Genomic DNA, 23,991 nt, shown 5'->3' with positions numbered 1-23,991 from the left:
TTAATTTAACTAAGAAATATAAGTAAAGAGATTTGCCAGGAATACCTCTAAAGCCTTTTTTTTTTTTGTTTTTTTTTTGTCATTTGCTATGGATTGATTTAAACTCTGGAGAAAAGGCTTTGCTTTATTTATTTTATTTTACAACATGCACTGCTGGTGAAATATCCCCCTCTCATTGATATTCTTTTTGGAAAAGACACAAGTATCACTTACACTAATCGAAATTTCAGAAACACATTTTAACTAAACTAAGGTCCTATTATCCCTCTTGAACTCATTTGTTTTGTAATTTTATATACCTTTTGGCTTACGTGGCACACTCCGTGACTCCACACAATTGAGGCACATTGGAGATTTTTGGATGTTACGTAAGCTAAAAAGGTGTACAAAATTATTTAAAAACAATGGGTTCAGGGGATAAAAGAATTTTAGTTTAGTTAAGGTGTATCTCTGAAATTTCGGTTATAGTCTAGGGGGTACCTGTGCCTTATCCCTTTTTTTGGTATGTTATAGCCAATAAATAGTAGTATAAACAGATATTTATTGTGTCTTATTACAAATGTCACAATCTTTCAGAAAAGTCACTATTCTTCAATGTGAAAAGGTGTTTGTTGTTAATATAATATAAATAAATATAAATAAAAAATAAAAAGACATACTAAATTGAGTGTTTTTAGTAAGGGGTATTGTAGTAATTTAACATTCAAGTTAGGGAGTTCATACTTTTAAGATAGTATAGAATAGATATGGATAGACACACACATATATATATAGAGAGAGAGAGAGATAGATAGAAAAATAGATAAATATATAAATAGATAGACTGATAGATAAACAACAATACAGAAAGATAGACAAATATAAATTGTAGTACTCCTTAAGGGACGTTTGGCAAAGTGTATATAAGTAATGTTCAACGGACTGTATTAGTAATGCTTGCATTAGTTATGCATAGATTATTTTTTATGCATTGTTGGTTTGATGTATTAAAAATCATATGCATTGTAAAATATTTATTTACAAAAATATCCTCCATAATTATGATAAAAAAGATATAATTTTGAAATTTTTTTATAAATATTTATTATAACTATAAATTATATTATTAATTGTAAAATGAAAATTTTAAAATAAAATATCATTTTTCTTAAAGAACATGTTACATGTGATAGAAGAAAAGAAAGCATTAATTAATGTTAGGTGTAGGCCGAAGAAATTAAAGTAGAAATTATCTCTTTTAACAGCTGCCCACAGAGGGGAAAAGATATTTACCAGGAAACTCTCAAATGGCTTTACATTTAACAACTATTTTTTTAGCGTCTTACGAAAGCAACTTTACCGTTACTCCAATCAAATAAACACAACCCCCAAATTCTAATAACCTAAACCGCCTAATTTATTTGCTTCATTAATAGAAACTGAATCGAGGGAATAGTAATCTATTAAGATGAGTAAAAAAGGAAGGACCTTGAAATGAATTCAGATACGGGCTGGGAGCATAGGATAGGAGATCTATCGCCATTGGCTATACGGTTGATATTAGACTGAATATCTTCGTAGGTGATGACAGGCACGACTTTCTTGAATGCCTCTCTATCAGTACGACCATTCAGATTAAGGCGTTGCAAGTACTCAATGTTAGCATTTCGAGTGAGGATTTCATGAAGAACTCTCTTTTGGACTTCATCAACATTGGTAGTCACCTCTTCAATAAACTCAAGATTCTTCTTGTTTTCCTCAGCCATGTTTCTTTCCATGTTTAATAAGGATCTGTACTGTATCCATCACATTAGCACCTTACGGACTTCCCAGCGTGAATCAAAATTTAGTCAGCAATTAAAGTGCATATGATGTACGTATTTTTTGCATCATGTCAAGTGCTAGTAATTAGGTTCGAAATTTAATACTCCCTCTATTCTCTATCCCAATTTATATGATTTACTTTTCTTTTTAGTCTGTCTCAAAAACATTACATCCTATGTGGGATCCTACATGACAATTTTTATCCTACGTGGTGTTTTATCTATAATATGGCATACAAGACTCATGTGTCTACTTGTTCAACTTTATACAAGTTAAAGTGTCTACTTGTGCACACCCAAAGTTGGAGGGCATAAATGTGAAATAAGGTCAAGTTAAAGAGCACATTTATGTATTATGCCTTTTTTATATTTAGTAACAATTTGTCATCCAACTTTGACTTTTCATAAGTCGACACTTAAACTTGTATAAAGTTGAACAAGTAGACACGTGAGTGCTATATGGCGAGAGGTGAACCCAGAATTTGAAAATTTTGGGTGCACCAAATATGAACTCTAAGTGCTTAAAATAACAATAGTGATATAGGCTCTAGCTAGATTCAAACCCTAGTCTTGCAGGTGGCCTCTCTGCCTTGTACCAACAGCACAAGAATACTCATATACTCCTCATGGGTGCACTGTTAATTATATCGATCCTAGTTTCTGCCAGTTTCTCAAGATAGATATACATATATACACATGATTTTTTTCGAACTTAACGGGTGCACGTGTACCTCTACTGATAAAGGTGGGTCCGCCTCTATATGTTGCATAATACATGTGTATTTTATTTTATTTTTAAAATAAATTAAAAGTGTCCTTTAATTTTTATCATTTTAATTTTTTTATGTTATATTTGATTTTCTTCACTTTAAAACTTATTTTAAATACACGGCACTTAAAATTAAATTTGAAATCAAATCAAAAGGAAAAACAAAGAATGATGGTAAAAAAAAAAATTAAGAAAAAAAGTTGAAACACAAGGCAAAAATATATTTGAAAAATTACGTGTTTTGACTTAATTTAAATACAAGATAAAGAAACTAAGAAGATTTTGTTAAAAAAAAAAAATTAAATTTAAATTCTTTTAAAAATTAAAAAAATAACTACACACGTGGAGGACGCGTGTTATACAAACGCAACTAACTTACTTGGTTGAAGGTGTCACGTCAGAACACAAAAGGTGCACAAAAATATAGAAAAAATGAGTTTTGAGGAAATAGTAGAACCTTGGTTAAATTAAGGTTTGTCGTAGGGATTCTGATCAAAACTTAGAGGGTACTATGCATTATCCCCCTTTTATCTATCTAAGTCTTGATCGATTAAGTTAGCAGATCCAAATTGGCATTGACAAAACAATTATAAAATAAAGGGAAAATGCATAAGTACCCCCCAGCCTATGCCCGAAATCCCAGAGACACACCTAACCTTTACTAAGGTCCTATTACCCCCCTGAACTTATTTTATATGTAATATTCTACCCCTTTTTGGCCTACGTGGCACTATCTTGTGGGCCCAACGCACGTTGACATTTTTTTCAAGGATAGTGTCACGTAGGCCGAAAAGGGATAGAATATTATAGATAAATTAAGTTCGGGGGGGGGGGGTAATAGGACCTTAGTAAAGGTTAGGTGTGTCTCTGAGATTTCGGGCATAGGCTGAGTGGGTACTTATGCATTTTCCCTAAAATAAATATTAAAAAAAAATACTTAGAATTCAATGACAACAAACTCAGAATAACTCCACAAATAGTATTTGACAAAAATAAAGATTCCTCGACTCAAGTAAAATATTAAAAGCACGTTGAAAAAGAAATACTATCAAATATAAATGTATTAGAATTCATGACTTGATTAAATAAATTTGATGAGAAAATAATTTATGGACCTAAACCACAGAGTTCACCACTGGCCTGCAGATTTCTATAAAAATTTGAGTAATTTTTAATTTAACTAAGAAATATAAGTAAAGAGATTTACCAGGAATACCTCTGAAGCCTTTTTTTTTTTGTTTTTTTTTTGTACTTTGCTATGGATAGGTTTAAACTCTGGACAAAAGGCTTTGCTTTATTTATTTTATTTTACAACATGCATTGCTGGTGAAATATCCCCCTCTCATTGATATTCTTTTTGGAAAAGAAACAAGTATCACTTACACTATGATCGAAATTTCAGAACACACTTTAACTAAATTAAGGTCCTATTATCCTTCTTGAACTCATTTGTTTTGTAATTTTATACACCTTTTGGCTTACGTGGCACACTTCGTGACTCCACGCAATTGAGGCACGTTGGAGATTTTTGGATGTTACGTAAGCTAAAAAGGTGTACAAAATTATTTTTAAAAAATGGGTTCAGGGAGTAAAAGAATTTTAGTTTAGTTAAGGTGTATCTCTGAAATTTCGGTTATAATCTAGGGAGTAATTGTGCCTTATCCCTTTTTTTTGGTATGTTATAGCCAACAAATAGTAGTATAAACAGATATTTATTGTGTCTTATTACAAATGTCACAATCTTTCAGAAAAGTCACTATTCTTCAATGTGAAAAAGTGTCTGTTGTTAATATAATATAAATAAATATAAATAAAAAATAAAAAGACATACTAAATTGAGTGTTTTTAGTAAGGGGTATTGTAGTAATTTAACATTCAAGTTAGGGAGTTCATACTTTTAAGATAGTATAGATATAGATAGATAGACATAGAATAGATATGGATAGACACATAGATAGATAGATAGATAGATAGATAGATAGATAGATAGATAGATAGATAGATATATAAATAGATAGACAAATAGATAAACAAATATACAGAAAGATAGACAGATATAAATTGTAGTACTCCTTAAGGGTTGTTTGGTAAAGTGTATATAAGTAATGCTCAACGGAGTGTATTAATAATGCTTGCATTAGTTATGCATAGATTATTTTTTATGCATTGTTGGTTTGATGTATTAAAAATCATATGCATTGTAAAAATATTTATTTACAAAAATATCCTCCATAATTATGATAAAAAAGATATAATTTTGAAATTTTTTTATAAATATTTATTATAACTATAAATTATATTATTAATTGTAAAATGAAAATTTTAAAATAAAATATCATTTTTCTTAAAGAACATGTTACATGTGATAGAAGAAAAGAAAGCATTAATTAATGTTAGGTGTAGGCCAAAGAAATTCTCTCTTTTAACAGCTGCCCACAGAGGGGAAAATATATTTACCAAGAAACTCTCAAATGGCTTTACATTTAACAACTATTTTTTTAGCGTCTCATGGAAGTAACTTTACCGTTACTCCAATCAAATATACACAACCCCCAAATTCTAATAACCTAAACCGCCTAATTTCTTTGCTTCATTAATAGAATATTTTCTAATAACTACAACCAACTAAATTTTTAATAACCAAACCCACATTTCTTGGATGCATATTTCTCAATTATTGCATACCCAATGGTAGTTACAGATACATTTATGATGGTTATTGCAACATATTTTTATTTTCTTCATGAAATGTTTCTTAAGATTAATTCACACATTTGAATATATTTTCAAAAAAATACTATTATATATTTGTCATTTTTTTAGTTTGGTTTTATGAAACTTATATCCTTTCATTTATTTATTATTTTTCTCTGTTATTTGCTATAAATATCCACCTTTATATCTCATATCTAACTACCTATTCAATTGCTACTATTAATATATATCTATATTTATAACTCTCATACTTTTCATATTCACAACCTCTAAATATTTAATTTAAGATAACTTTTGATGTTCCTCCAATTATATTTATATAAATCATCTTCTTTGTTTCATGAGATCCTTAGGTACCCTTTTCATTCTATAGTTAAAGTAGGAATATTTGACCAAACTAAGCCATTATTTAAAGCAATTCACCAAAATATGTTTTTCTAAAATTTTACAAAACAAGTATAAACGTATTTCACAGTAACGTTTTAGGGTATATATTATTTTTTTAAAAACTGACGGCGATAGATTGATATACGTGGGCTTACAAAGGGGGTTCAAGTTGATCCCAAAGAAACATTCTGAATAAGCATACGTAGTACTAACAATAGGGACGCTATTGCAGGAATAATCGAGCATTGGTATATAATTAGGCAACAACCTAGTGATGATCCGTTGCCATGAGTTCTTGCTGCATTCAGCCTCAATGAAATCAGTCAACCCCAAGTCTGGTTTGAGGCTTTTCATCACAGCCTCTCTTACTGAAGGATCAGTAATTTTGTAGTTAATGGTTCCTGTTCGGATATCGTTACATAGTATAGACCAATGATCCTCCAAGAATCGCATGGCAAGGATGAAAGCAGATGCAAACACAGAGCCAACACGAACGACTTCTCTGTTTTGGCAGAGGCCACAAAGCATTTGGGAGTACATGCTTTGGTAAGAGTCTAGGCAGAGAATGGCTTCAATTGGACTCGTGTAGGGCGACACACGACTATTGTTGTTTCTTAAATGACTACTCTTGTAAAGACTAGTTAAAATAGTACGAGCCAATAATCCTCCGGGGGTTTTGGCTTCAGACTTTATGAACATGAAATACATTCCTTTGCCCTTTCCCAAATCTGGAAAAAATCGGCTCACCACAGACATCATAAGTCCGTAAAGCTGTGATCTCCTCCCACTCTCTTCCTCTATTGTTGGTATCAATTTTCTCTCCCCTCCCGACGTCCCAGAACTGCACACTAAAATGCAAATATTAGGAATCATGCAAGTACTACAAAACCATGATTTGATACTCCCGCTGCTCCACTTTATGTGATACTTCTTCCTTATTAGTCCGTTACAAAAAGAATGACAACTTTCCATATTCACAAATGATTTAACTTTAAACTTTCCATTTTACTCTTAAAGACATGCTTCTATAGTCACAAAAATGTCAACGACATGTCTAAAACAACAAGTTTTCATCAGATACTATCATATAAAGCGAAACTGAATCGAGGGAATAGTAATCTATTAAGATAAGTAAAAAAGGAGGGACCTTGTAAAGAATTCAGATATGGGCTGGGAGCATAGGATAGGAGATCTATCTCCATTGGCTATACGGTTGATATCAGACTGAATATCTTCGTAGGTGATGACAGGCACGACTTTCTTGAATGCCTCTCTATCAGTACGACCATTCAGATTAAGGCGTTGCAAGTACTCAATGTTAGCATGTCGAGTGAGGATTTCATCAAGAACTCTGTTTTGGACTTCATCAACATTGGTAGTCAGTCACCTCTTCAATAAACTAAAGATTCTTCTTGTTTTCCTCAGCCATGTTTCTTTCCATGTTTAATAGTGACCTGTAAATGTATCACATTAGCGCTTTACAGACTTCTCGGCGTAAACCTGCTTTAGTCTGGCTCTAATGCAGGTACCGCACATTGAATGTCAAAAAATAGAATTTGTACAGAAAAAGAGATTAAGCTGATCATAGTGATAACTGGCAATTAAAGTGCATATCTTTTGCATCATGTCAAGGGCAGCGACCTCAAGTTCTAGTAATTATGTTCGAAATTTAATATTCAATACCGATAACAATATAGATGAATCTAAGATTTGAACTTTGTATGCTAGATTCTAGTTCACGATTCTAATCGCACCTCATTTGATTTAATGTGTTCGAAATAAAATTCCTTGCTTATAGTAAAATATTTAACTCATATACAAGTTCCGAGCTAAAGCTACTTAGTCAAGATCTCTTTCTATATGTTCAAGTCTTGATAGACAGAATTAGCATATCCAAACTGGCTTTGACAACACGATTATAAAAGAACATTTTTTTTTAAAAAAAAATCAGGTAAAAAACAAGCTTATATTTAACAACAAAAAAAACAACATAGCGAGTGTAATACCACAAGTAGGATAAGAGGGTAGAGTATACACAGACCTTAACCCACCTTCTTCATATCAAATAAAGCATATCAAAGCAAATGGAAAAAGAAATAACAGACATAAAGGATTAATTCCATCACTTGATGAATAAAATTAGGAAAAAAAATAATGTACCTAAACACAGAGTTCACCACTGGTCTTCAAATAATGCTGCAAATTTCAAGTTAACAACAAAATTTAATTGAGAATTAGTAGTAATTTTTATTTTCAACTAAGATATAAGTAAAAAGATTTACCAAGAAACTCTCTTTTTAAACTGTTGGGAAAGAGGTTTTGCTTTATTTATTTATTTTGTTTTTTCCTGCAACGTGTACTACGAGGGAAACATGCACACCTCGTGTTGTCACTTGGAAAAATATCTTGTAGAAATTAGATATTTTCTTATAGATGTTCGAGATAATTAGATATTTGTAGTCCAGATTCTTAGTAGCTAGAATCATCCCTACATGACAAAAAATACACTGGCATTAGACATTTGTAATCAACTCAAAACTAAGACATTTCAAAGCATTCAAGAATTGTTCCAAAATCTTCCTTCTCTGTTCTAGCTGCCTCATCATTTAGTTGAATTTTTCGATTTTAGTTAACGATCTTGGGCTAGAAAAAGGTTTTTCGAATTATACTTTTCTTCTGCTATTCTCTCAGTCTCATCTCCCTCATTTTGTCTGTCACAAAGGTCACTCCTACCAAATTCCGAATAACTTTGCTTCTAATCCAATCTCACCTAGTAATATTCCCACACATCAATTTCAACATTTTCATTTCGACTATTATCATCTTGTCTTGAAGCCGATATATATAAAACTAACAATCATACTAACCATGTAACAACCTATCGTCCACATGTGGGGTTTGAGAGGATGGTCTTTATCTCTACCGTATGAAGGTATAGACGTTGTTTTCGACATATAGACATTCGACTCAAGCAAAGCTTATCATATGATACAATAAGAAACGTTATATGATATAATATGACACATTAAGAAGCTTTACGTAACAACCATCCAATATCCACCAACAGTTCAATTCATGTTATTCCATTTCTTGCTTCCAAGAACCCATTCCGGACACATGGGAACGAAGTAACTCAACACAACAATCAAACTATTATTTAGGTATATAATATATAGTAGTAGATCACGAACGTAACCCTGTTGATGAAAATTCTTCCTCTGCCACTGCCTGTGAAGTAAGTATTCACGGATAGTTCAATTGGTGTTGTTCCATTGCTTACTTCCAGGAGCCCATTTAGGACACACGGGACTGAAGTAGCTTGACACGACCCTCGAATTTAATAGCTCGACGAGCGGTGCAAATTTAACGCACCTTGGCGTCTTGTATTGGTTGATGGAAGCACCTAATAAGCTAGTACAGCAATAGTCCATGAGCTTGTCAAAAGTACCTGTTTCCACTATCCTGATTTCAAGAGGCCCAATGGATTTGTCAGATGTACGGCCCTGGCGGTAGACGCTGTCGAGAGATTCTTCAATGGTGAGGCAACAATCTTCAAGGACTGAAGGAGTAATGGGGGTAGAGGCGTTGGCGCTTAGCTCCCAAAACAGGACATAATGGCCTGGAATGGTAGCAGTATCCGCATAGCTGGTGTAGTCAACTACACGTGCATCGAATGGCATCAGATTGTTTGCTGCATTATTCACTGCATTTTGTAGATCAAATTCATTAGTTTTATCAAAATCGATGCTCAAGATCACATTTTCTCGGCGTATAAAGTTGAATTGAGGAGAGTTGTTCTTGTATCCAGCAACCCGAAGCACATCACCCACCCTGTATCTATACAGTCCTGAAAGGATACATCCAAGAAAATCTAAGCATTAGCAGACATGGAAAAAAAGAAGTGTCGAAGAACATTTCATTTGGCAATTGAAAATTACCAGAATACGTGGTAACAATGAGCTCGTACTCCTGGCCAATCTTGACATCAACCAAATCGACCAATTGTTGTTCGTCTTTCTCATTAAGCTGCGTAGAAATGGAGATAGAATCGATGAATTCATTGCTACTGTGAATCGGTAAGAACTCAAAATAGCCCATGGTGGGAATGAGCGTGTAAGATACTTCACTGGGCTTACAAAGGGGGTTCAGGTTGATCCCAAAGAAACATTCGGAGGAAGCATACATAGTACTAACGAGAGGGAGGCTATTGCAGTAATAATCGAGCATTGGTATGTATTGAGACATGGTTCCAGTCACGATTAAGTCCATGTACTTGGTATTAGGCCACAGCCTAGTGACGATCCCTTCCCATGAATCCTTGCTGCATTCAGCCTCGATGAAATCAGCCAACTCCGAGTCTGGTTTGAGGATTTTCATCACAGCTTCTCGAACTGAAGGATCAGTAATTTTATTCGTAATGGTTCCGGTTCGGATATCGTTACATAGTTGAGACCAGTGATCCTCCAAGAATCGCATTGCACGGATGAAGGCAGATGCAAGCACTGAGCCAACACGAACGACTTCTCTGTTTTGGCAGAGGCCACAAAGCATTTGGGAGTACATGCTTTGGTAAGAGTCTAGGCAGAGAATGGCTTCAATTGGACTCGTGTAGGGCAACACATAACTATTGTTGTTTCTGATATGACTACTCTTGTAAAGACTAGTTAAAAAAGTACGAGCTAATAATCCTCCGGGGGTTTTGGCTTCAGACTTTATGAACAAGAAATACATTCCTTTGCCCTTCTCCAAATCTGGAAAAAATTGGCTCATCACAGACAACACAAGGCCGTAAAGTTGAAGTCTCCTCCCATGCCCTTCCTCTGTTGTTGGTATCAATTTGTTCTCCCCTCCTGACGTCCCAGTACTGCACATTAATATTAGGAATCTCACAAGAACTACATATATATAAATCGAAACTAAAACGAGGGAATAGTAATCTACTAATTTGATAAGTTAAAAAGGAAGAACCTTGAAATGAATTCAGATACGGGCTGGGAGCATAGGATTGGAGATGTATCGCCATTGGCTATACGATTGATTTCGGGCTGAATATCTTCATAGGTGATAACAGGCACGAATTTCTTGAACGTCTCTCTATCAGTATGACTAAGGCGCTGCAAGTACTCAACGTTGGCATTTCGAGTGAGGATTTCATGAAGAACTCTCTTTTGGACTTCATCAACATTGGTAGTCACCTCTTCAATAAACTCAAAATTCTTCTTGTTTTCCTCAGCCATGTTTCTTTTAAGGACCTGTACTGTATCGATCACATTAGCGCCTTATGGACTTGCCAGCGTGAATCCGAATTTAGTTAGCAATTAAAGTGCATATGATGTACATATCTTTTGCATCATGTTACATTTTTATATTTAGTAACAATTTGTCATCCAACTTTGAATATTCATAAGTCAACACTTTAACTTGTATAACATGAGTTCTATATGGCGAGAGGCGAACCCATAATTTGAAAACTTTGGGTGCACCAACTATGATCTCTAAGTGCTTAAAATAGCAATAGTGATATAGGCTCTTGCTAGATTCAAACCCTAGTCTTGCAGGTGGCATCTTTGCCTTGTACCAGCAGCACAAGAACGCTGATATGTTCCTCATAGGTGCACTGTTAATTATATCGATCCTAGTTTCTGCCAGTTTTTCAAAATAGATATACATATATACAAATGATTTTTTTTTTTAACTTAACGGGAGCACGTGCACCCCCACTAATAAAGGTGGGTCCGCCTCTATATGTGGCATAATACATGTGTATTTTTAAAAATAAAAAAATAAAAAGTGTCCTTTAATTTTTTTACGTTATATTTGATTTTCTTCACTTTAAAACTTATTTTAAATACACGATATTTGAAATTAAATTTAAAATCAAATCAAAAGGAAAGACAAAGAATAAATAAATTCAATGGAAAAAATAAAAAAGAAAAAACAATGAATGATGATAAAAAAAAATGAAGAAAAAAAGTTGAAATACAAGGCAAAAATATCTTTAAAAAATTACGTGTTTTGACTTAATTTAAATACAAGATAAAGAAAATAAAAAGATTTTTTTAAAAAGAAATAAATTTAAATTCTTTTAAAAAATTTTGAAAAATTAAAAAAATAACTATACGCGTGGAGGACGCGTGTTGTACAAACGCAACTAACTTATTTGGTTGAAGGTGTCACGTCAGCACACAAAAGGTGCACAAAAATATAGAAAAAATGAGTTTGAGGGAGTAGTAGGACTCTCGTTAAATTAAGGTGTGTCATAGGGATTCTGATCAAAACTTAGAGGGTACTATGCATTATCCCCTTTTTATTTTTCCATGTCTTGATCGATTAAGTTAGCAGATCCAAACTGGTATTGAAAATACAATTATAAAAGAAATATTAAAAAAAAATACCTAGACTTCAATAACAACAAACTCCACATATAGTATCTGAAAAGAATAAAGCGTCCTCTACTCAAGTAAAATATTAAAAGAAGGTCGAAAAAAAATACTATCAGATATAAAGGTATTAGAATTCATGACTTGATTAAATATAAGTAAAGAGATTTACCAGGAATACCTCTAAAGCCTTTTTTTGTTTTTTTGTCCTTTGCTATGCATTGGTTTAAACTCTGGAGAAAAGGCTTTGCTTTATTTATATTACAACATGCACTGCTGGTGAAATATCCACCTCTCGTTGATATTTTTTTTGGAAAAGACACAAGTACCCCTTACACTATATCGAAATTTCATAAACACATTTTAACAAAACTAAAGTTCTATTACCTTTCTTGAACTCATTTGTTTTGTAATTTTATACACTTTTTGGCTTACGTGGTACATTCCGTGACTCCACACAATTGATGCACGTTGGAGATGTTTGGATGTCACGTAAGCTAAAAAGGTGAACTAAATTCCAAAAAAAAATGGGTTCAGGAGGTAAAAGTACTTTAGTTTAGTTAAGGTGTGTCTCTGGAATTTCGGTTATAGTCTAGGGGGTACTTGTGTCTTATCCCTTTTTTAGCCAACAAATAGTAGTATAAACAGGTATTTATTGTGTCTTATTATAAAAGCCACAACCTTTCAGAAAAGTCACTATTCTTCAATGTGAAAAGGTGTCTGTTGTTAATATAATATAAATATAAAATAAAAAGACATACTAAATTGAGTGTTTTTAGTAAGGGGTATTGTAGTAATTTAACATTCAAGTTAGGGCGTTCATACTTTTAAGATAGTATAGATAGATATGGAATATATATGGATAGACACATAGATATATATATAGAGAGAGAGAGAGTGAGAGATATAGAAAAATAGATAAATATATAAATAGATAGATAGATAGATAGATAAACAAATATACAGAAAGATAGACAGATATAAACTATAGTACTCCTTAAGGGTCGTTTGGTAAAGTGTATATAAGTAATGCTCAACCGAGTGTATTAGTAATGCCTGCATTAGTTGTGCATAGATTATTTCTTATGCATTGTTGGTTTGATGTATTAAAAATCATATGCATTGTAAAAATATTTATTTACAAAAATATCCTCCATAATTATGATAAAAAAGATGTAATTTCAAAAAAAATTTATAAATATTTATTATAATTATAAATTATATTATTAATTGTAAAATGAAAATTTTAAAATAAAGTATCATTTTTGTTAAAGAGCATGTTACATGTGATAGAAGAAAAGAAAGCATTAATTAATGTTAGGTGTAGGCCAAAGAAAAGAAAGCATTAATTAATTACTCAATTAATTTAAGTCCACTCTATATATAGGGCCAGTAATGAATTAGAATTAATTGTGGAAGCAATATAGTTTTAAAATTTTCTAATTTCAAGATAAACCTTCTTATGTATCACTCTTGTAGTTATCTTAATTTTTATTTCTCATTTTCTCTTGGCTTATTGTCTAGGAATTCTATTTTATCCAAGGTTTTTGTAATATCTATACTTCGTACTCTATTTTTATTTTTATTTTGTAGGTTTATCCTTCAAAGTAATGATGTGTAATATTACATAACAACAGAAAACGATATAACGTATTCAAACATTATATTAATCAAAATAACACAATATAATACATATATTATGAAACTATATATAACAGACATCATAAGGCCGTGAAGCAGTGATCTCCTACTGTGCTCTTCCTCTATTGTTGGTATCAAACCTTTAGCAAATATTAAGGACTTAGGACTCACTTACCAGAACTACAGAACAACAAGGATAATACATAAATACGTCATTTAATTTGGCCTCAGCTCATATTTATGCACTCCAACTTTAGGTGTGCACAAGTAGACACTTAAACTTGTATAAAGTTGAACAAATAGACACAACACGTACTACATGGCATCCTACATGACAATTTTCATCCTATGTGGTGTCCTGTGTGTATTATGGCACGTAGGACTCATGTGTCTAAGGGCTCACTTATGTATTATGTCAAACCATAATGAGACACTATTCCTTATTACTTCGTTACAAAATGAATGACAACTTTGAATATTCGGAAATATTTTAACTTTAAACTTTCCATTTCACCATTAGTGACACGCTTTTATTTCCACAAAAATGTCAATGACATGTTCAAAACAACAAGTTCCAAGAATCTTTGTACCTTTGATAAGACATCAGTATTGGGTTCGAAAGTGATTAAAGCATCATGCAGAAGCTTAAGGTTATAAATTAATTGGTAACAACCTATCGTCCACAAGTGGGGTGTGAGAGGATGGTGTATGCGCAGTCTTTATCTCTACCTTACGAAGGTATAGAGGCTGTTTTTGACATATAGACCTTCGACTCAGGTAAAGCATATCATATGATACATTAAGAAACGTTATATGATATAGTAACCCATTTCGGACACACGGGACCGAAGTCGCTCAACACAACAATCAAACTTCTCTTTAGGTATATATAGTAGATCACGAACGTAACCTTGTTAGTGAAAATTCGGTCTCTACCACTGCTTGTAAGTATTCACAGATAGTTCAATCTGTGTTGTTCCATTGCTTACTTCTAGGAGCCCATTTCGGACACACGGGACTGAAGTAGCTCGACATGACTCTCGAATTCAATAGCTCAACATGTGGTGCAAATTTAACGCACCGTGGCGTCTTGTATTGATTAATGGAAGCACCTAATAAGCTAGTACAACAATAGTCCATGAGCTTGTCAAAAGTACATGTTTCCACTAACCTGATTTCTAGAGGCCCGATGGATTTGTCAGATGTACGACCCTGGCGGTAGACGCTGCTGAGAGATTCCTCAATGGTGAGGCAACAGTCTTCAAGGACTGAAGGAGGAATCGGGGCAGAGGCATTGACGCTTAGCTCCCAAAATAGGACATAATAGCCTGGAATGGTTGCAGTATCGGCATAGCTGATGTAGTCGATTACATGTGCATCGAATGGCATCAGATCGTTTGCTGCATTTTTCACTGCATTTTGTAGCTCAAGTTCATTAGTCTTATCAGAATCGATGCTCAAGATCACATTTTCCCGACGTATAAAGTTGAATTTAGGCGCGTTGTTCTTGTATCCAGCAACCCGGAGCACATCACCCATCCTGTATCTATACAGTCCTGAAACGATACATCCAAGAAAATCTAAGCATTAGAACACATGTTGGAAAATATATATATGGAAGAAAGAATGTATCGAAGAACATTTCATTTGGCAATTGTAAATTACCAGAATATGTGGTAACAACGAGCTCGTACTCTTGGTCAATTTCAACATCAACCAAATTGACCAATTGTTGTTTGTCTTTCTCATTAAGCGGCGTGGGCGTGGAGATAGACTCCATGATTTCATTGCCCCTGTGAATTGGTAAGAACTCAAAATAACCACTAACGAGAGGGAGGTTATTGCTGTAATAATCCAGTGTTGGTATATATTGAGACATGGCTCCAGTCACGACTACATCCATGTACTTGGTATTAGGCCACAGCCTAGTAATGATCCCTTGCCATGAATCCTTGCAGCATTCAGCCTCGATGAAATCAGCCAACTCCGAGTTTGGTTTGAGGATTTTCATTGCAGCCTCTCTCACTGAAGGATCTGTAATTTTGTTGTTAATGGTTCCCGTTCAGAATCGTTACATATTAGAGACCAGTGATTCTCCAACAATCGCATGGCACGGATGAAGGCGGATGCAAACATAGAGCCAACACGGACGACTTCTATATTTTGGCAGAGGCCACAAAGCATTTGGGAGTACATGCTTTGGTTAGAGTTTAGGCAGAGAATGGCTTCAATTGGACTCGTGTAGGGCGACTCAGGACTATCTCTGCTTCTGAAATGACGACTCTTGTAAATACTAGTTAAAACAGGACGAGCTAATAATCCTCCGGGGGTCTTGGCTTCAGACTTTATGAACATGAAATACATTCCTTTGCCCTTGCCCAAATCTGGAAAAAATTGGCTCACCACAGACATCATAAGGCCGTAAAGTTGTGATCTCCTCCCGTTCTCTTCCTCTATTGTTGGTATTAATTTTCTCTCCCCTCCCGACAACTACACAAAAAAATCACCCTTCAGCAAATAATAAGGACTTCGAACTCACTTACAAGAACTACAAAACCATAATGAGAAACTTTTTCCCTATTTGTCCGTTACAAAATGAATGACAACTTTCTTTATTCAGAAATGATTTAACTTATAATTTCACCCTTAGTGACACACTTTTATATCCACAAAAATGTCAACGACATGTTCAAAACAACAAGTTCCAAGAATCTTTGCATCTTTCATAAGACATCAGCTGTCAAACACCATCATATAAATCGAAACTGAAACGAGGGAGTAGTAATCTACTAATTAGACAAGTATGCTCATTTTTCATCTAAAAAGTTAAAAGGTGGGACCTTGTCAAGAATTCAGATACTGGCTGGGAGCATAGGATTGGAGACCTATCGCCATTGGCTATACGGTTGATATCGGACTGAAAGTCTTCATAGGTGATAACAGGCACGACTTTCTTGAATGTTTCTCTATCAGTGTGACCTTTGAGATTAAGGCGCTGCAAGTACTCTACGTTGGCATTTCGAGTGAGGATTTCATCAAGAACTCTCTTTTGGACCTCATCAACATTGGTGGTCACCTCTTCAATAAACTCAAGATTCTTCTTGTTTACCTCAGTCAGGGTTCTTTCCATGTTTAATAAGGACTTGTAACTGTGGTACCGGACACCGGGTGGGAAACTAACAAAATAGAGTTTAGTTGATTGTGATAATAGAAATCAAAGTAACCCATACACTTGATCTCTTCATGAACTTGATTAAATAATGTTTAAAAGAAATAATGTACCTAAACACAGAGGTCAATAGTTGTACTAACCATTTAACTAATCATATCACTAATATAATACTAACAACTTGTAGAGAAGTTAACCCTCTCAACTAATACACTACACTAGCTACCAATAACAAAATACTCCTTCCGTCTCATTTTATGTGAGGTAGTTTGACTCAGCACGAAGTTTAACAAAGAAAGGAAGACTTGTACAAGTAGGCACTTTAACTATCCAAAACTTAAACAAAAAACACTCGAATCCTACCTGGCAAAATGCGTGAAATACACCCAAATTAGGCGCGTCAGAGATAAAATTTGAGGGCCCCAACAGTAAAAAAATATTGAAAAGACTATTAAATCCTTAATCAATCCTTATATATATATATATATATATATTAATTTTTTTAGTTAAATTTCACTTTATTCTCTTTCTAATTTTTTCAACATTTTCCCTTTTTTTTCTGGCATTATTTGTTGTTCATTGCAAAATGCACAAATTGCAAGTGACATTTAATTATTTTCTGTTATTGTGAAAAAAAAAAAAAAGGTATAATGAAGTTTTTTTATCTTTCCCTAGATCTATTGTAAGCAAGATGAGGATAAGTATACACTTATAAAAATCGAACATAATCTAAGTCCGAAGACTCTCAATCAACGACTCCAATCCACACTTACGGGACTCCTTACATTTTGATTAGGTATCAGATAGCTACTCAAACTTGACAAAAATATTTGAAAAGTTCATCTAGACATTTTATCAAACAGTTTAAGTGCACCATTTTATTTAATAATTTTTAGCACTCTATGTTTATTTTTTAGCCTCCGAAATTTCGTAATTGTAATTTGCTACTCACTATGACAATCATAATACACAAAACATCCTCCCTTTTTTTTTTCATTAAGTATTTGACAACTTAAAGCACAAATATACTTCAAACTAAAGAAAGAAGAAAAAGTTAATTGATTTTCATGTCTTCCTATATTTATGGGCTGCTCTGAAATAATTTTGCAACAAAAACGTTAGCTTCCTCTAGTGATTCTCATATTGGCTTGAACATCTGACCAACAATATGCAATTCTTGTTTGTAAAGTGTTGAACCTTGATATCTTGACTAAATTAAGGAAGAAGAATAGGTAATCGTTCAAGTATATGAATTTTCTGCACATAACTTGAACAATTTTTTCTTTGATTTGAATATAAGGGGCATGAATTTTAGAAATTTAGATTAGGGTTTTTTTTTTAGAAGAAAGGGGTGAAGAGCATAGTAAAATTTTTTCCCAAAGTTCATTTGATATATGTATGAACTAAAACAAGTAGTTTGTCCGTCTAAAGTAATCTGAATGATTTGCCTTTTGTCTTCTTCTTCAAATCTGTCCAAAAATAATTGATAGTTCATCACTTCTTGGATTTGTTGGATCTTGATAAAGTTGTTGATACTGTCATATGATTTTGTTTTGCTAGTCGCATTGGTAGGTGTCTTGGAACAAAATCCTCACTTACCTTACCATCCTAACTATGTTGTCTTCTATGTGTCTTCTTTTTGCATTTGGTGCTTCCACTTCTTTGTTGTCTAGGTGAAAGATGCCCCTCCTTAGCCACTTTATCAAAGCATATATCCAACATTTCTTCTTCATCATCTTAATCGTATCCATCAGACATGTCATTGTCCAAGTCATAAAGAATATCTCTATCAGCCACTTTTACTTTTGTAGCACTCAAGTTAGATGATTACCAATGACTGCCATAGATGGATTTGTTTTACTTGTAGGCACAAATTCAAGTGCTGGAGGGCTTAACTTACTCCTACTAGGTGAAGGAGTACGATTCTCTTTCTCAACTAAATCTGCCCATCTAGAAGCACTCCCCCCCCCCCCCATTTTTTCCCTTAGATTCATTCAAATTGTTTGTAGCCACCTCTTGATCTAAAATAAACACGGTAGGTGTATTTAGATTGATTTCTTTGCCATCTATCTTCTCCGTAACAATGAACTCCTTTTCATGTGTCACAAGAGCTTGTTGATTAGTATGCTCGTCGTGACAACATTGTTTCAACTTTCCGATTTGCTCAATCTGCTTGTCAAAGTCTAAAGTATTCCCATATTCAGTAACTAATTCATTTGTTACATGTAGCCCTTCATATTGTCCAAACTTCTCATCTCGCAACACATTAAACTGAGTACATTCAACGACACTATTACTCCTATCAAACTCAACATGTGTAGAATCTTTTTGGTGCAAAATGTGATTATTTGAGGACTTAAAGCCAACCATTTTTTTATGTGAGACCAAAGTCCATTGATTACTGGATTTTTCTGCGGTGGTGTTGCCTTTTTTGGCTTCATATTGCCTTGATTTAGTAACCACGACTGCATTAGGCGAATCCAACTCTCTATATTTCACAAATCTAGACGATAATTGCTCTGTAGCGACTTGTGATGTAACGATCAACTGCCTTGAGTTATTATCTATATTATTTTGTGCCTCAACATCAATATTGACAAGAGTGGAAGAACTCGTTGTGGTCGTACCAAGTTGCTCACTAATCTTAGAAGTCAGTGTCCCAAGTAACATAGTTTATGTATCTTTTTTGTTCCCAGATGCTGCAGCAACAAGTAGGGGACCTGGTGCATCAACTCTTTCCACACTATTTTTTTCAGAATTGGAAGAAGTTGGTAATGTTACCTCTTTTCCAGTTTGTTGAAGAGAAAGAACTTACTTTTACTCATCCAAAATTGATCACAAATCTTCTTCGAACTTTGCCCCATTAATTTTTGTTTCATCAATTCGTCCACCTCCTACCTCCATAGTCAGTCTACGTTCTTCCTCCTTGTGACCCTGATGTTTACATGTTGTGCAGTACGAAGGCAGTTTGTCATAGACAATTTTTTGCAACACCTCTTTAACAACACCATTTTTTTCATCTTTAAAAAACATTCTTACTCTATCCGGAAGCGATGATAATAGATTAACCTCCACTTTTACCCTAGCTACACTAGGCCTTGACTTACCGGTTTTTGCCTTATCAACTTGTAGGGGTGTCCCAATGGATGATGCAAGTGAAAACAGGGCTTCACGAGCAAACATCTGTGTTGACAAACTCGGAAAAAAAGTCCAAGCTAAAGCAATTGATGTCTCCTCTTTTGGATTAAACCATGGTGTCCAGCGTTGAATCCGACATTGGTATTGATTATTCACGCCCTTTTCTGTCATTGTGATGAATGATACTGCCCTAGAGTACACCTCCACAAAGTCTTCCCGATTCGATAATCTTACCAGAACATGACGATGATCCAGTAAACCTAAATTGCAATCTCCTTTGATTGCAAAGTGTCGTGTAAAACTCTTTCTAAGATCAATCATATCGGATCTCCCATAAGAAAACTTAGCAACAAGAGCATATTGCAAGTTTTCTTCTTGGATATACGATTCCAAATCCGAAAAGTTGAAACTCGTAGTAGGTTCCCCATGAACATAGATCACGGGTTTTAATTTTAGTGGAAGTTTTCCATCAGATTTTTTAGTGTAAGTCGATGGATTAGAAATAGACGCATAACTAGGTTTTTCTGGCGTCTCATCCACAACTCGAGGCTGGGGAGAGACTGTTTCGATCACGGAGGCCTAAAACTCCATAGGAGTCGCCTGTTGTGAGAAGAAGCTAGCGTAGGGTTTTTTTTTTTAATTTTTTTTTCTTTTTCACCTTATTCTATATTATAATTTATTTTTATTATTTTAAAATCTAGGTGTATTTATTTTAGTTAGTTGGTAGCAACTGAGTGGTTCACTTATCCACATCAGAGCATTTATATATCACGCGTTTTGTCTGAAATATTCGAGAGTGTTTTTTTGTTTAAATTTTGGATAGTTAAATAGTCTATTTGTGCACTATCAAAGGTAGAGGTCAAAGTTATAATTTGAAACCAAGTTAAGGGTCATATATATGTATTATGCCTTTAAAATTTGTGGTTCAAAATGAATGATAGAAATTTGTGTGGCTATAAATCATTTCATTAAGGGTAAAATAGACATTTTATAGTTAAATTGTTACTTAATATAGAAATGTGTCATTCTTTTTGGAACTGACTAAAAAGAAAAGTAAGTCACATAAATTGGGACAGAGGAAGTAATATTTTATCTGAAATATGCCATAAAATTTGCGTGTCTATAAAAACTTGTAGTTAAGGTGAAGAAGTTTAAGTTAAATCAGAAATCTTAGGTTTGAGCCTTAGAAGGGAAGAAATCTTGTTGGGAGCACCGCCCCGAGAAATAGGGCCTACAAATTACAAATCCGATTTTTGTCAGGCTCCAATATTGGTACAGAACACTAGGTTAGAAGGGGAAAAATTAAGTTAAACACATGATGACATGAAACACATGTAAATGATTATCTGACCATATCTTTTGTCATAACTTAACATGTATATTTTTTTTAAAAAAAACATGTCAGACGATGGGAAATATTATTATTATTGCAACTTTCTGCAATTAAGTAATGATCTGGCCATGTTGTTTTTTATTCTTTGTTGATTTGAACATTTCTTTTCTTTTTGATAATTGAAAACATTTCAAGGGTCAATGACATATGGTTAGAAACTTGGTGGATAATAGGTTCACCCCTCTATCTTTCTTCGCTCATGAAAAGGGCAGGTAACCATAGATTAAAAACATTTCAGAAAGAAGAAAAAAACAGAAACTTTCTGTAATTGGTAACATACTTCTAGTGCCTTAGACATTAGTCTACTGGTAAGAGCACAACACGTGGATGTATGAGCACATCGCATCACGAAGTAGAATCTGCTAAATAAATTAATGTTATATTAATTAACATTTCAGAATCCAGTTGTACCTGAGAATAAACAAAAAGAAAACAAGATAATTGTGACTTATGAGCACAGAGATTTAGGTTACTTTTGATCCAGATCACAATTTATATATAGTGAAACATATTATTTTACTATCAGAGAGAATGCTCAAAAAGGAGGGACGTGATATATTTACGAGTGAATACCTATATATACATTTTGTTCACCCTTTGTAACAAATCATTGACTCAGATAGGTCTTTAGTAATATGGAAAGAATTATACCTGAGGTACCAAACAGCTGGAAGAAGGCCACTGATTGTAGTATCGCGGAGTTAAACAAGAAGTGTCTTCAGTTCATTGAAGAGGTCACGACCAACGTTGATGAGGTCCAAAGGAGAGTCCTTGCAGAAATCCTCTCTAGAAATGCCAACGTTGAGTACTTGCAGCGCCATGATCTCAATGGTCACATCGATAGAGAGACATTCAAGAAAGTCATGCCTGTAATCACCTACGAAGATATTCAGTTTGATATCAACCGAATAGCCAATGGTGATAAATCTCCGATCCTCTGCTCCCAACCCATTTCTGGATTCTTGACAAGGTTTGTCTTTACAAAATGTGCATCTCCGTCTTAATGGTGTACTACTACAGTGATAAAGGTCAAAAACACACGTGAAGTATCACATTTTTTGCAAGTTTTCTACACGTTTCCTACCTAACTACCACCAACAATTTATCAAAACATACCTTGACTAAATATCTGATGATGCGTGGTGCACTCTTTCTTGGTTAAAAATGGTGCCAAATGGCACTCCACGCGGATAATCAAAGGAATTAATTGGAAAAACAAAAAACAAAAGATAATGGTCAAATCACACTAAAGTGATGTTCGAGAACTTACCATTATCAAAAGAAAACAATCAGATGTTTCGAGTTTCCAACCTAAACTATTGTCAACTATTTATCATAACATGCTTCGATTTTAATGAATTAGTTGCCATATGGACGAAATCTTGTGGGCAAATTAACTTGTCACGCACCTTTTGGCGTTGTATTCAAACACTTGATCTAGTCAGCTTCAAGATGTGTTTTGATAAATAAATGGTGATAGTTCAAGTAGGGAAACACAAATACTTGATAGTTCAGGTATGAAACTCGCAAAAAAGTGATACGTCAAATGTGGTTGTGACTATTACTCAACTATTAAGAAGTACACAATTCACATCATTTGTATCTCCATTAAGATTTTCTCATTCTTGAATGTGAATCATTTGTCTTTAGTCTCTGCTAAAGGGCAATGTATACGTGCAGTTCTGGGACGTCCGGAGGGGAGAGAAAACTTAAGCCAACAATTCAAGAAGAGCTTGGGAAGAGATTTCAGCTACGCAGCCTTGCAATGTCTGTGATAAGCCAATTTGTTCCAGATTTGGAGAAGGGTAAAGGAATGTATTTCTTGTCCATAAAGTCGGAAGCCAACACCCCAGGAGGATTACCAGCTCGTACTGTTTTAACAAGTATTTACAAGAGTCCTTATTTCCACGACAGGCATCGTAACCCCTATGCAAACTACACTAGTCCCCCTGAAACCTTTCTCTGCCCAGACTCTTACCAAAGCATGTACTCCCAAATGCTATGTGGCCTCTGCCAGCACAAAGAAGTACTCAGGGTTGGCTCGTACTTTGCATCCAGCTTTGTCCGTGCCATCCGATTCCTAGAAAAACACTGGTCTCTACTTTGTAACGATATTCGGATGGGAACCATTAACACTCAAATTACAGATCAGTCAGTGAGAGAGTCAGTGATGAAAATCCTCAAACCTGACCCAGAGTTAGCTGATTTCATCGAGGCTGAATGCAGTAAGGATTCATGGCAAGGGATCATAGCTAGGTTGTGGACCAATACCAAGTATGTGGATGTTGTTGTAACCGGAAGCATGTCACAGTATATACCTACCCTTGACTACTACAGCAATGTAATGACCCGAAAGGTCATTTTGGTAATTTTTCGTGGAAATGACTATTTTGCCCTTTCGGTAGTTTTCCCGAGTCCCATGTTTTGTGGTTGTAAAGTTGGTTTGAGGAAAAGTTGGTAAAAAGTTGAGTTTTTGAGAAGTTAAGTTTTTATGAGTTAAAGTTGGTTAAAAAGTGCTTTTTCGAGTCATTTGGAGTTTCGTGACTCGGATCGGATTTCCGTCAATTCCGACAGTTTTAGAATGTCGAAACAGGTCA

General features: G+C 34.3%; 4 protein-coding genes and 2 pseudogenes across 8 annotated transcripts in view; 1 reads left to right on the top strand and 5 right to left on the bottom strand.

Annotated features, from left to right (window-relative positions):
• Positions 1-1,755, bottom strand: part of LOC102601113 (indole-3-acetic acid-amido synthetase GH3.6-like) — a 4,551-nt pseudogene extending 2,796 nt beyond the window's left edge.
• The window catches only part of LOC102584700 (indole-3-acetic acid-amido synthetase GH3.6-like), a 28,109-nt gene extending 20,194 nt beyond the window's left edge, over positions 1-7,915 (bottom strand). Inside the window, exon 1 of one of the 3 annotated variants that reach the window (XM_015303227.1) lies at positions 7,834-7,915. The gene's annotated coding sequence lies outside the window, so the exon portion shown is untranslated. The remainder of the gene's footprint in view (positions 1-7,833) is intronic. The other 2 variants (XM_006362856.2, XM_006362857.2) reach the window with 2 other exon arrangements.
• On the bottom strand, positions 5,696-7,432 carry LOC102600768 (indole-3-acetic acid-amido synthetase GH3.6-like). The gene is given in 5 exon segments (XM_015303217.1): positions 5,696-5,723; positions 5,801-6,514; positions 6,821-7,056; positions 7,058-7,127; positions 7,428-7,432. Coding segments are annotated over 5 exon segments (1,053 nt in total).
• An 823-nt stretch (positions 7,916-8,738) lies between the features above and the next one.
• LOC102585451 (indole-3-acetic acid-amido synthetase GH3.6-like) lies at positions 8,739-14,945 on the bottom strand. Of its 3 annotated transcripts, none has more exons than XM_015303228.1 (4): positions 14,866-14,945; positions 10,642-10,925; positions 9,612-10,537; positions 8,739-9,520 (listed from the first exon to the last, which is right to left on the bottom strand). In XM_015303228.1, exons 2-4 carry the CDS (start codon positions 10,908-10,910, stop codon positions 8,928-8,930), a joined length of 1,788 nt encoding a protein of 595 aa, XP_015158714.1. In that variant the 5' UTR covers positions 10,911-10,925; positions 14,866-14,945; the 3' UTR covers positions 8,739-8,927. The 3 variants fall into 3 exon arrangements, with proteins under 3 accessions (XP_015158714.1, XP_006362920.1, XP_015158715.1); XM_006362858.2 differs by lacking the exon at positions 14,866-14,945 and adding an exon at positions 12,226-12,264; XM_015303229.1 differs by lacking the exon at positions 14,866-14,945 and having other exon boundaries at positions 8,741-9,520; positions 9,612-10,523; positions 10,642-10,779.
• On the bottom strand, positions 14,521-17,087 carry LOC102600443 (indole-3-acetic acid-amido synthetase GH3.6-like; annotated as a pseudogene).
• A 4,887-nt stretch (positions 17,088-21,974) lies between these two features.
• Positions 21,975-23,991, top strand: part of LOC102600106 (indole-3-acetic acid-amido synthetase GH3.6-like) — a gene marked incomplete at its 3' end in the record, with an annotated part of 4,863 nt that continues 2,846 nt past the window's right edge. The window contains exons 1-2 of the mRNA XM_015303216.1: positions 21,975-22,394; positions 23,057-23,729. Of these exons, the coding sequence (XP_015158702.1) occupies positions 22,030-22,394; positions 23,057-23,729 (1,038 nt within the window). The remainder of the gene's footprint in view (positions 22,395-23,056; positions 23,730-23,991) is intronic.

The sequence above is a fragment of the Solanum tuberosum genome, unplaced genomic scaffold (genome assembly GCF_000226075.1).
Source record: "Solanum tuberosum cultivar DM 1-3 516 R44 unplaced genomic scaffold, SolTub_3.0 scf00421, whole genome shotgun sequence".
Taxonomy (NCBI): Eukaryota; Viridiplantae; Streptophyta; class Magnoliopsida; order Solanales; family Solanaceae; genus Solanum; species Solanum tuberosum.
This window is presented reverse-complemented; position numbering and strand designations above follow the sequence as displayed.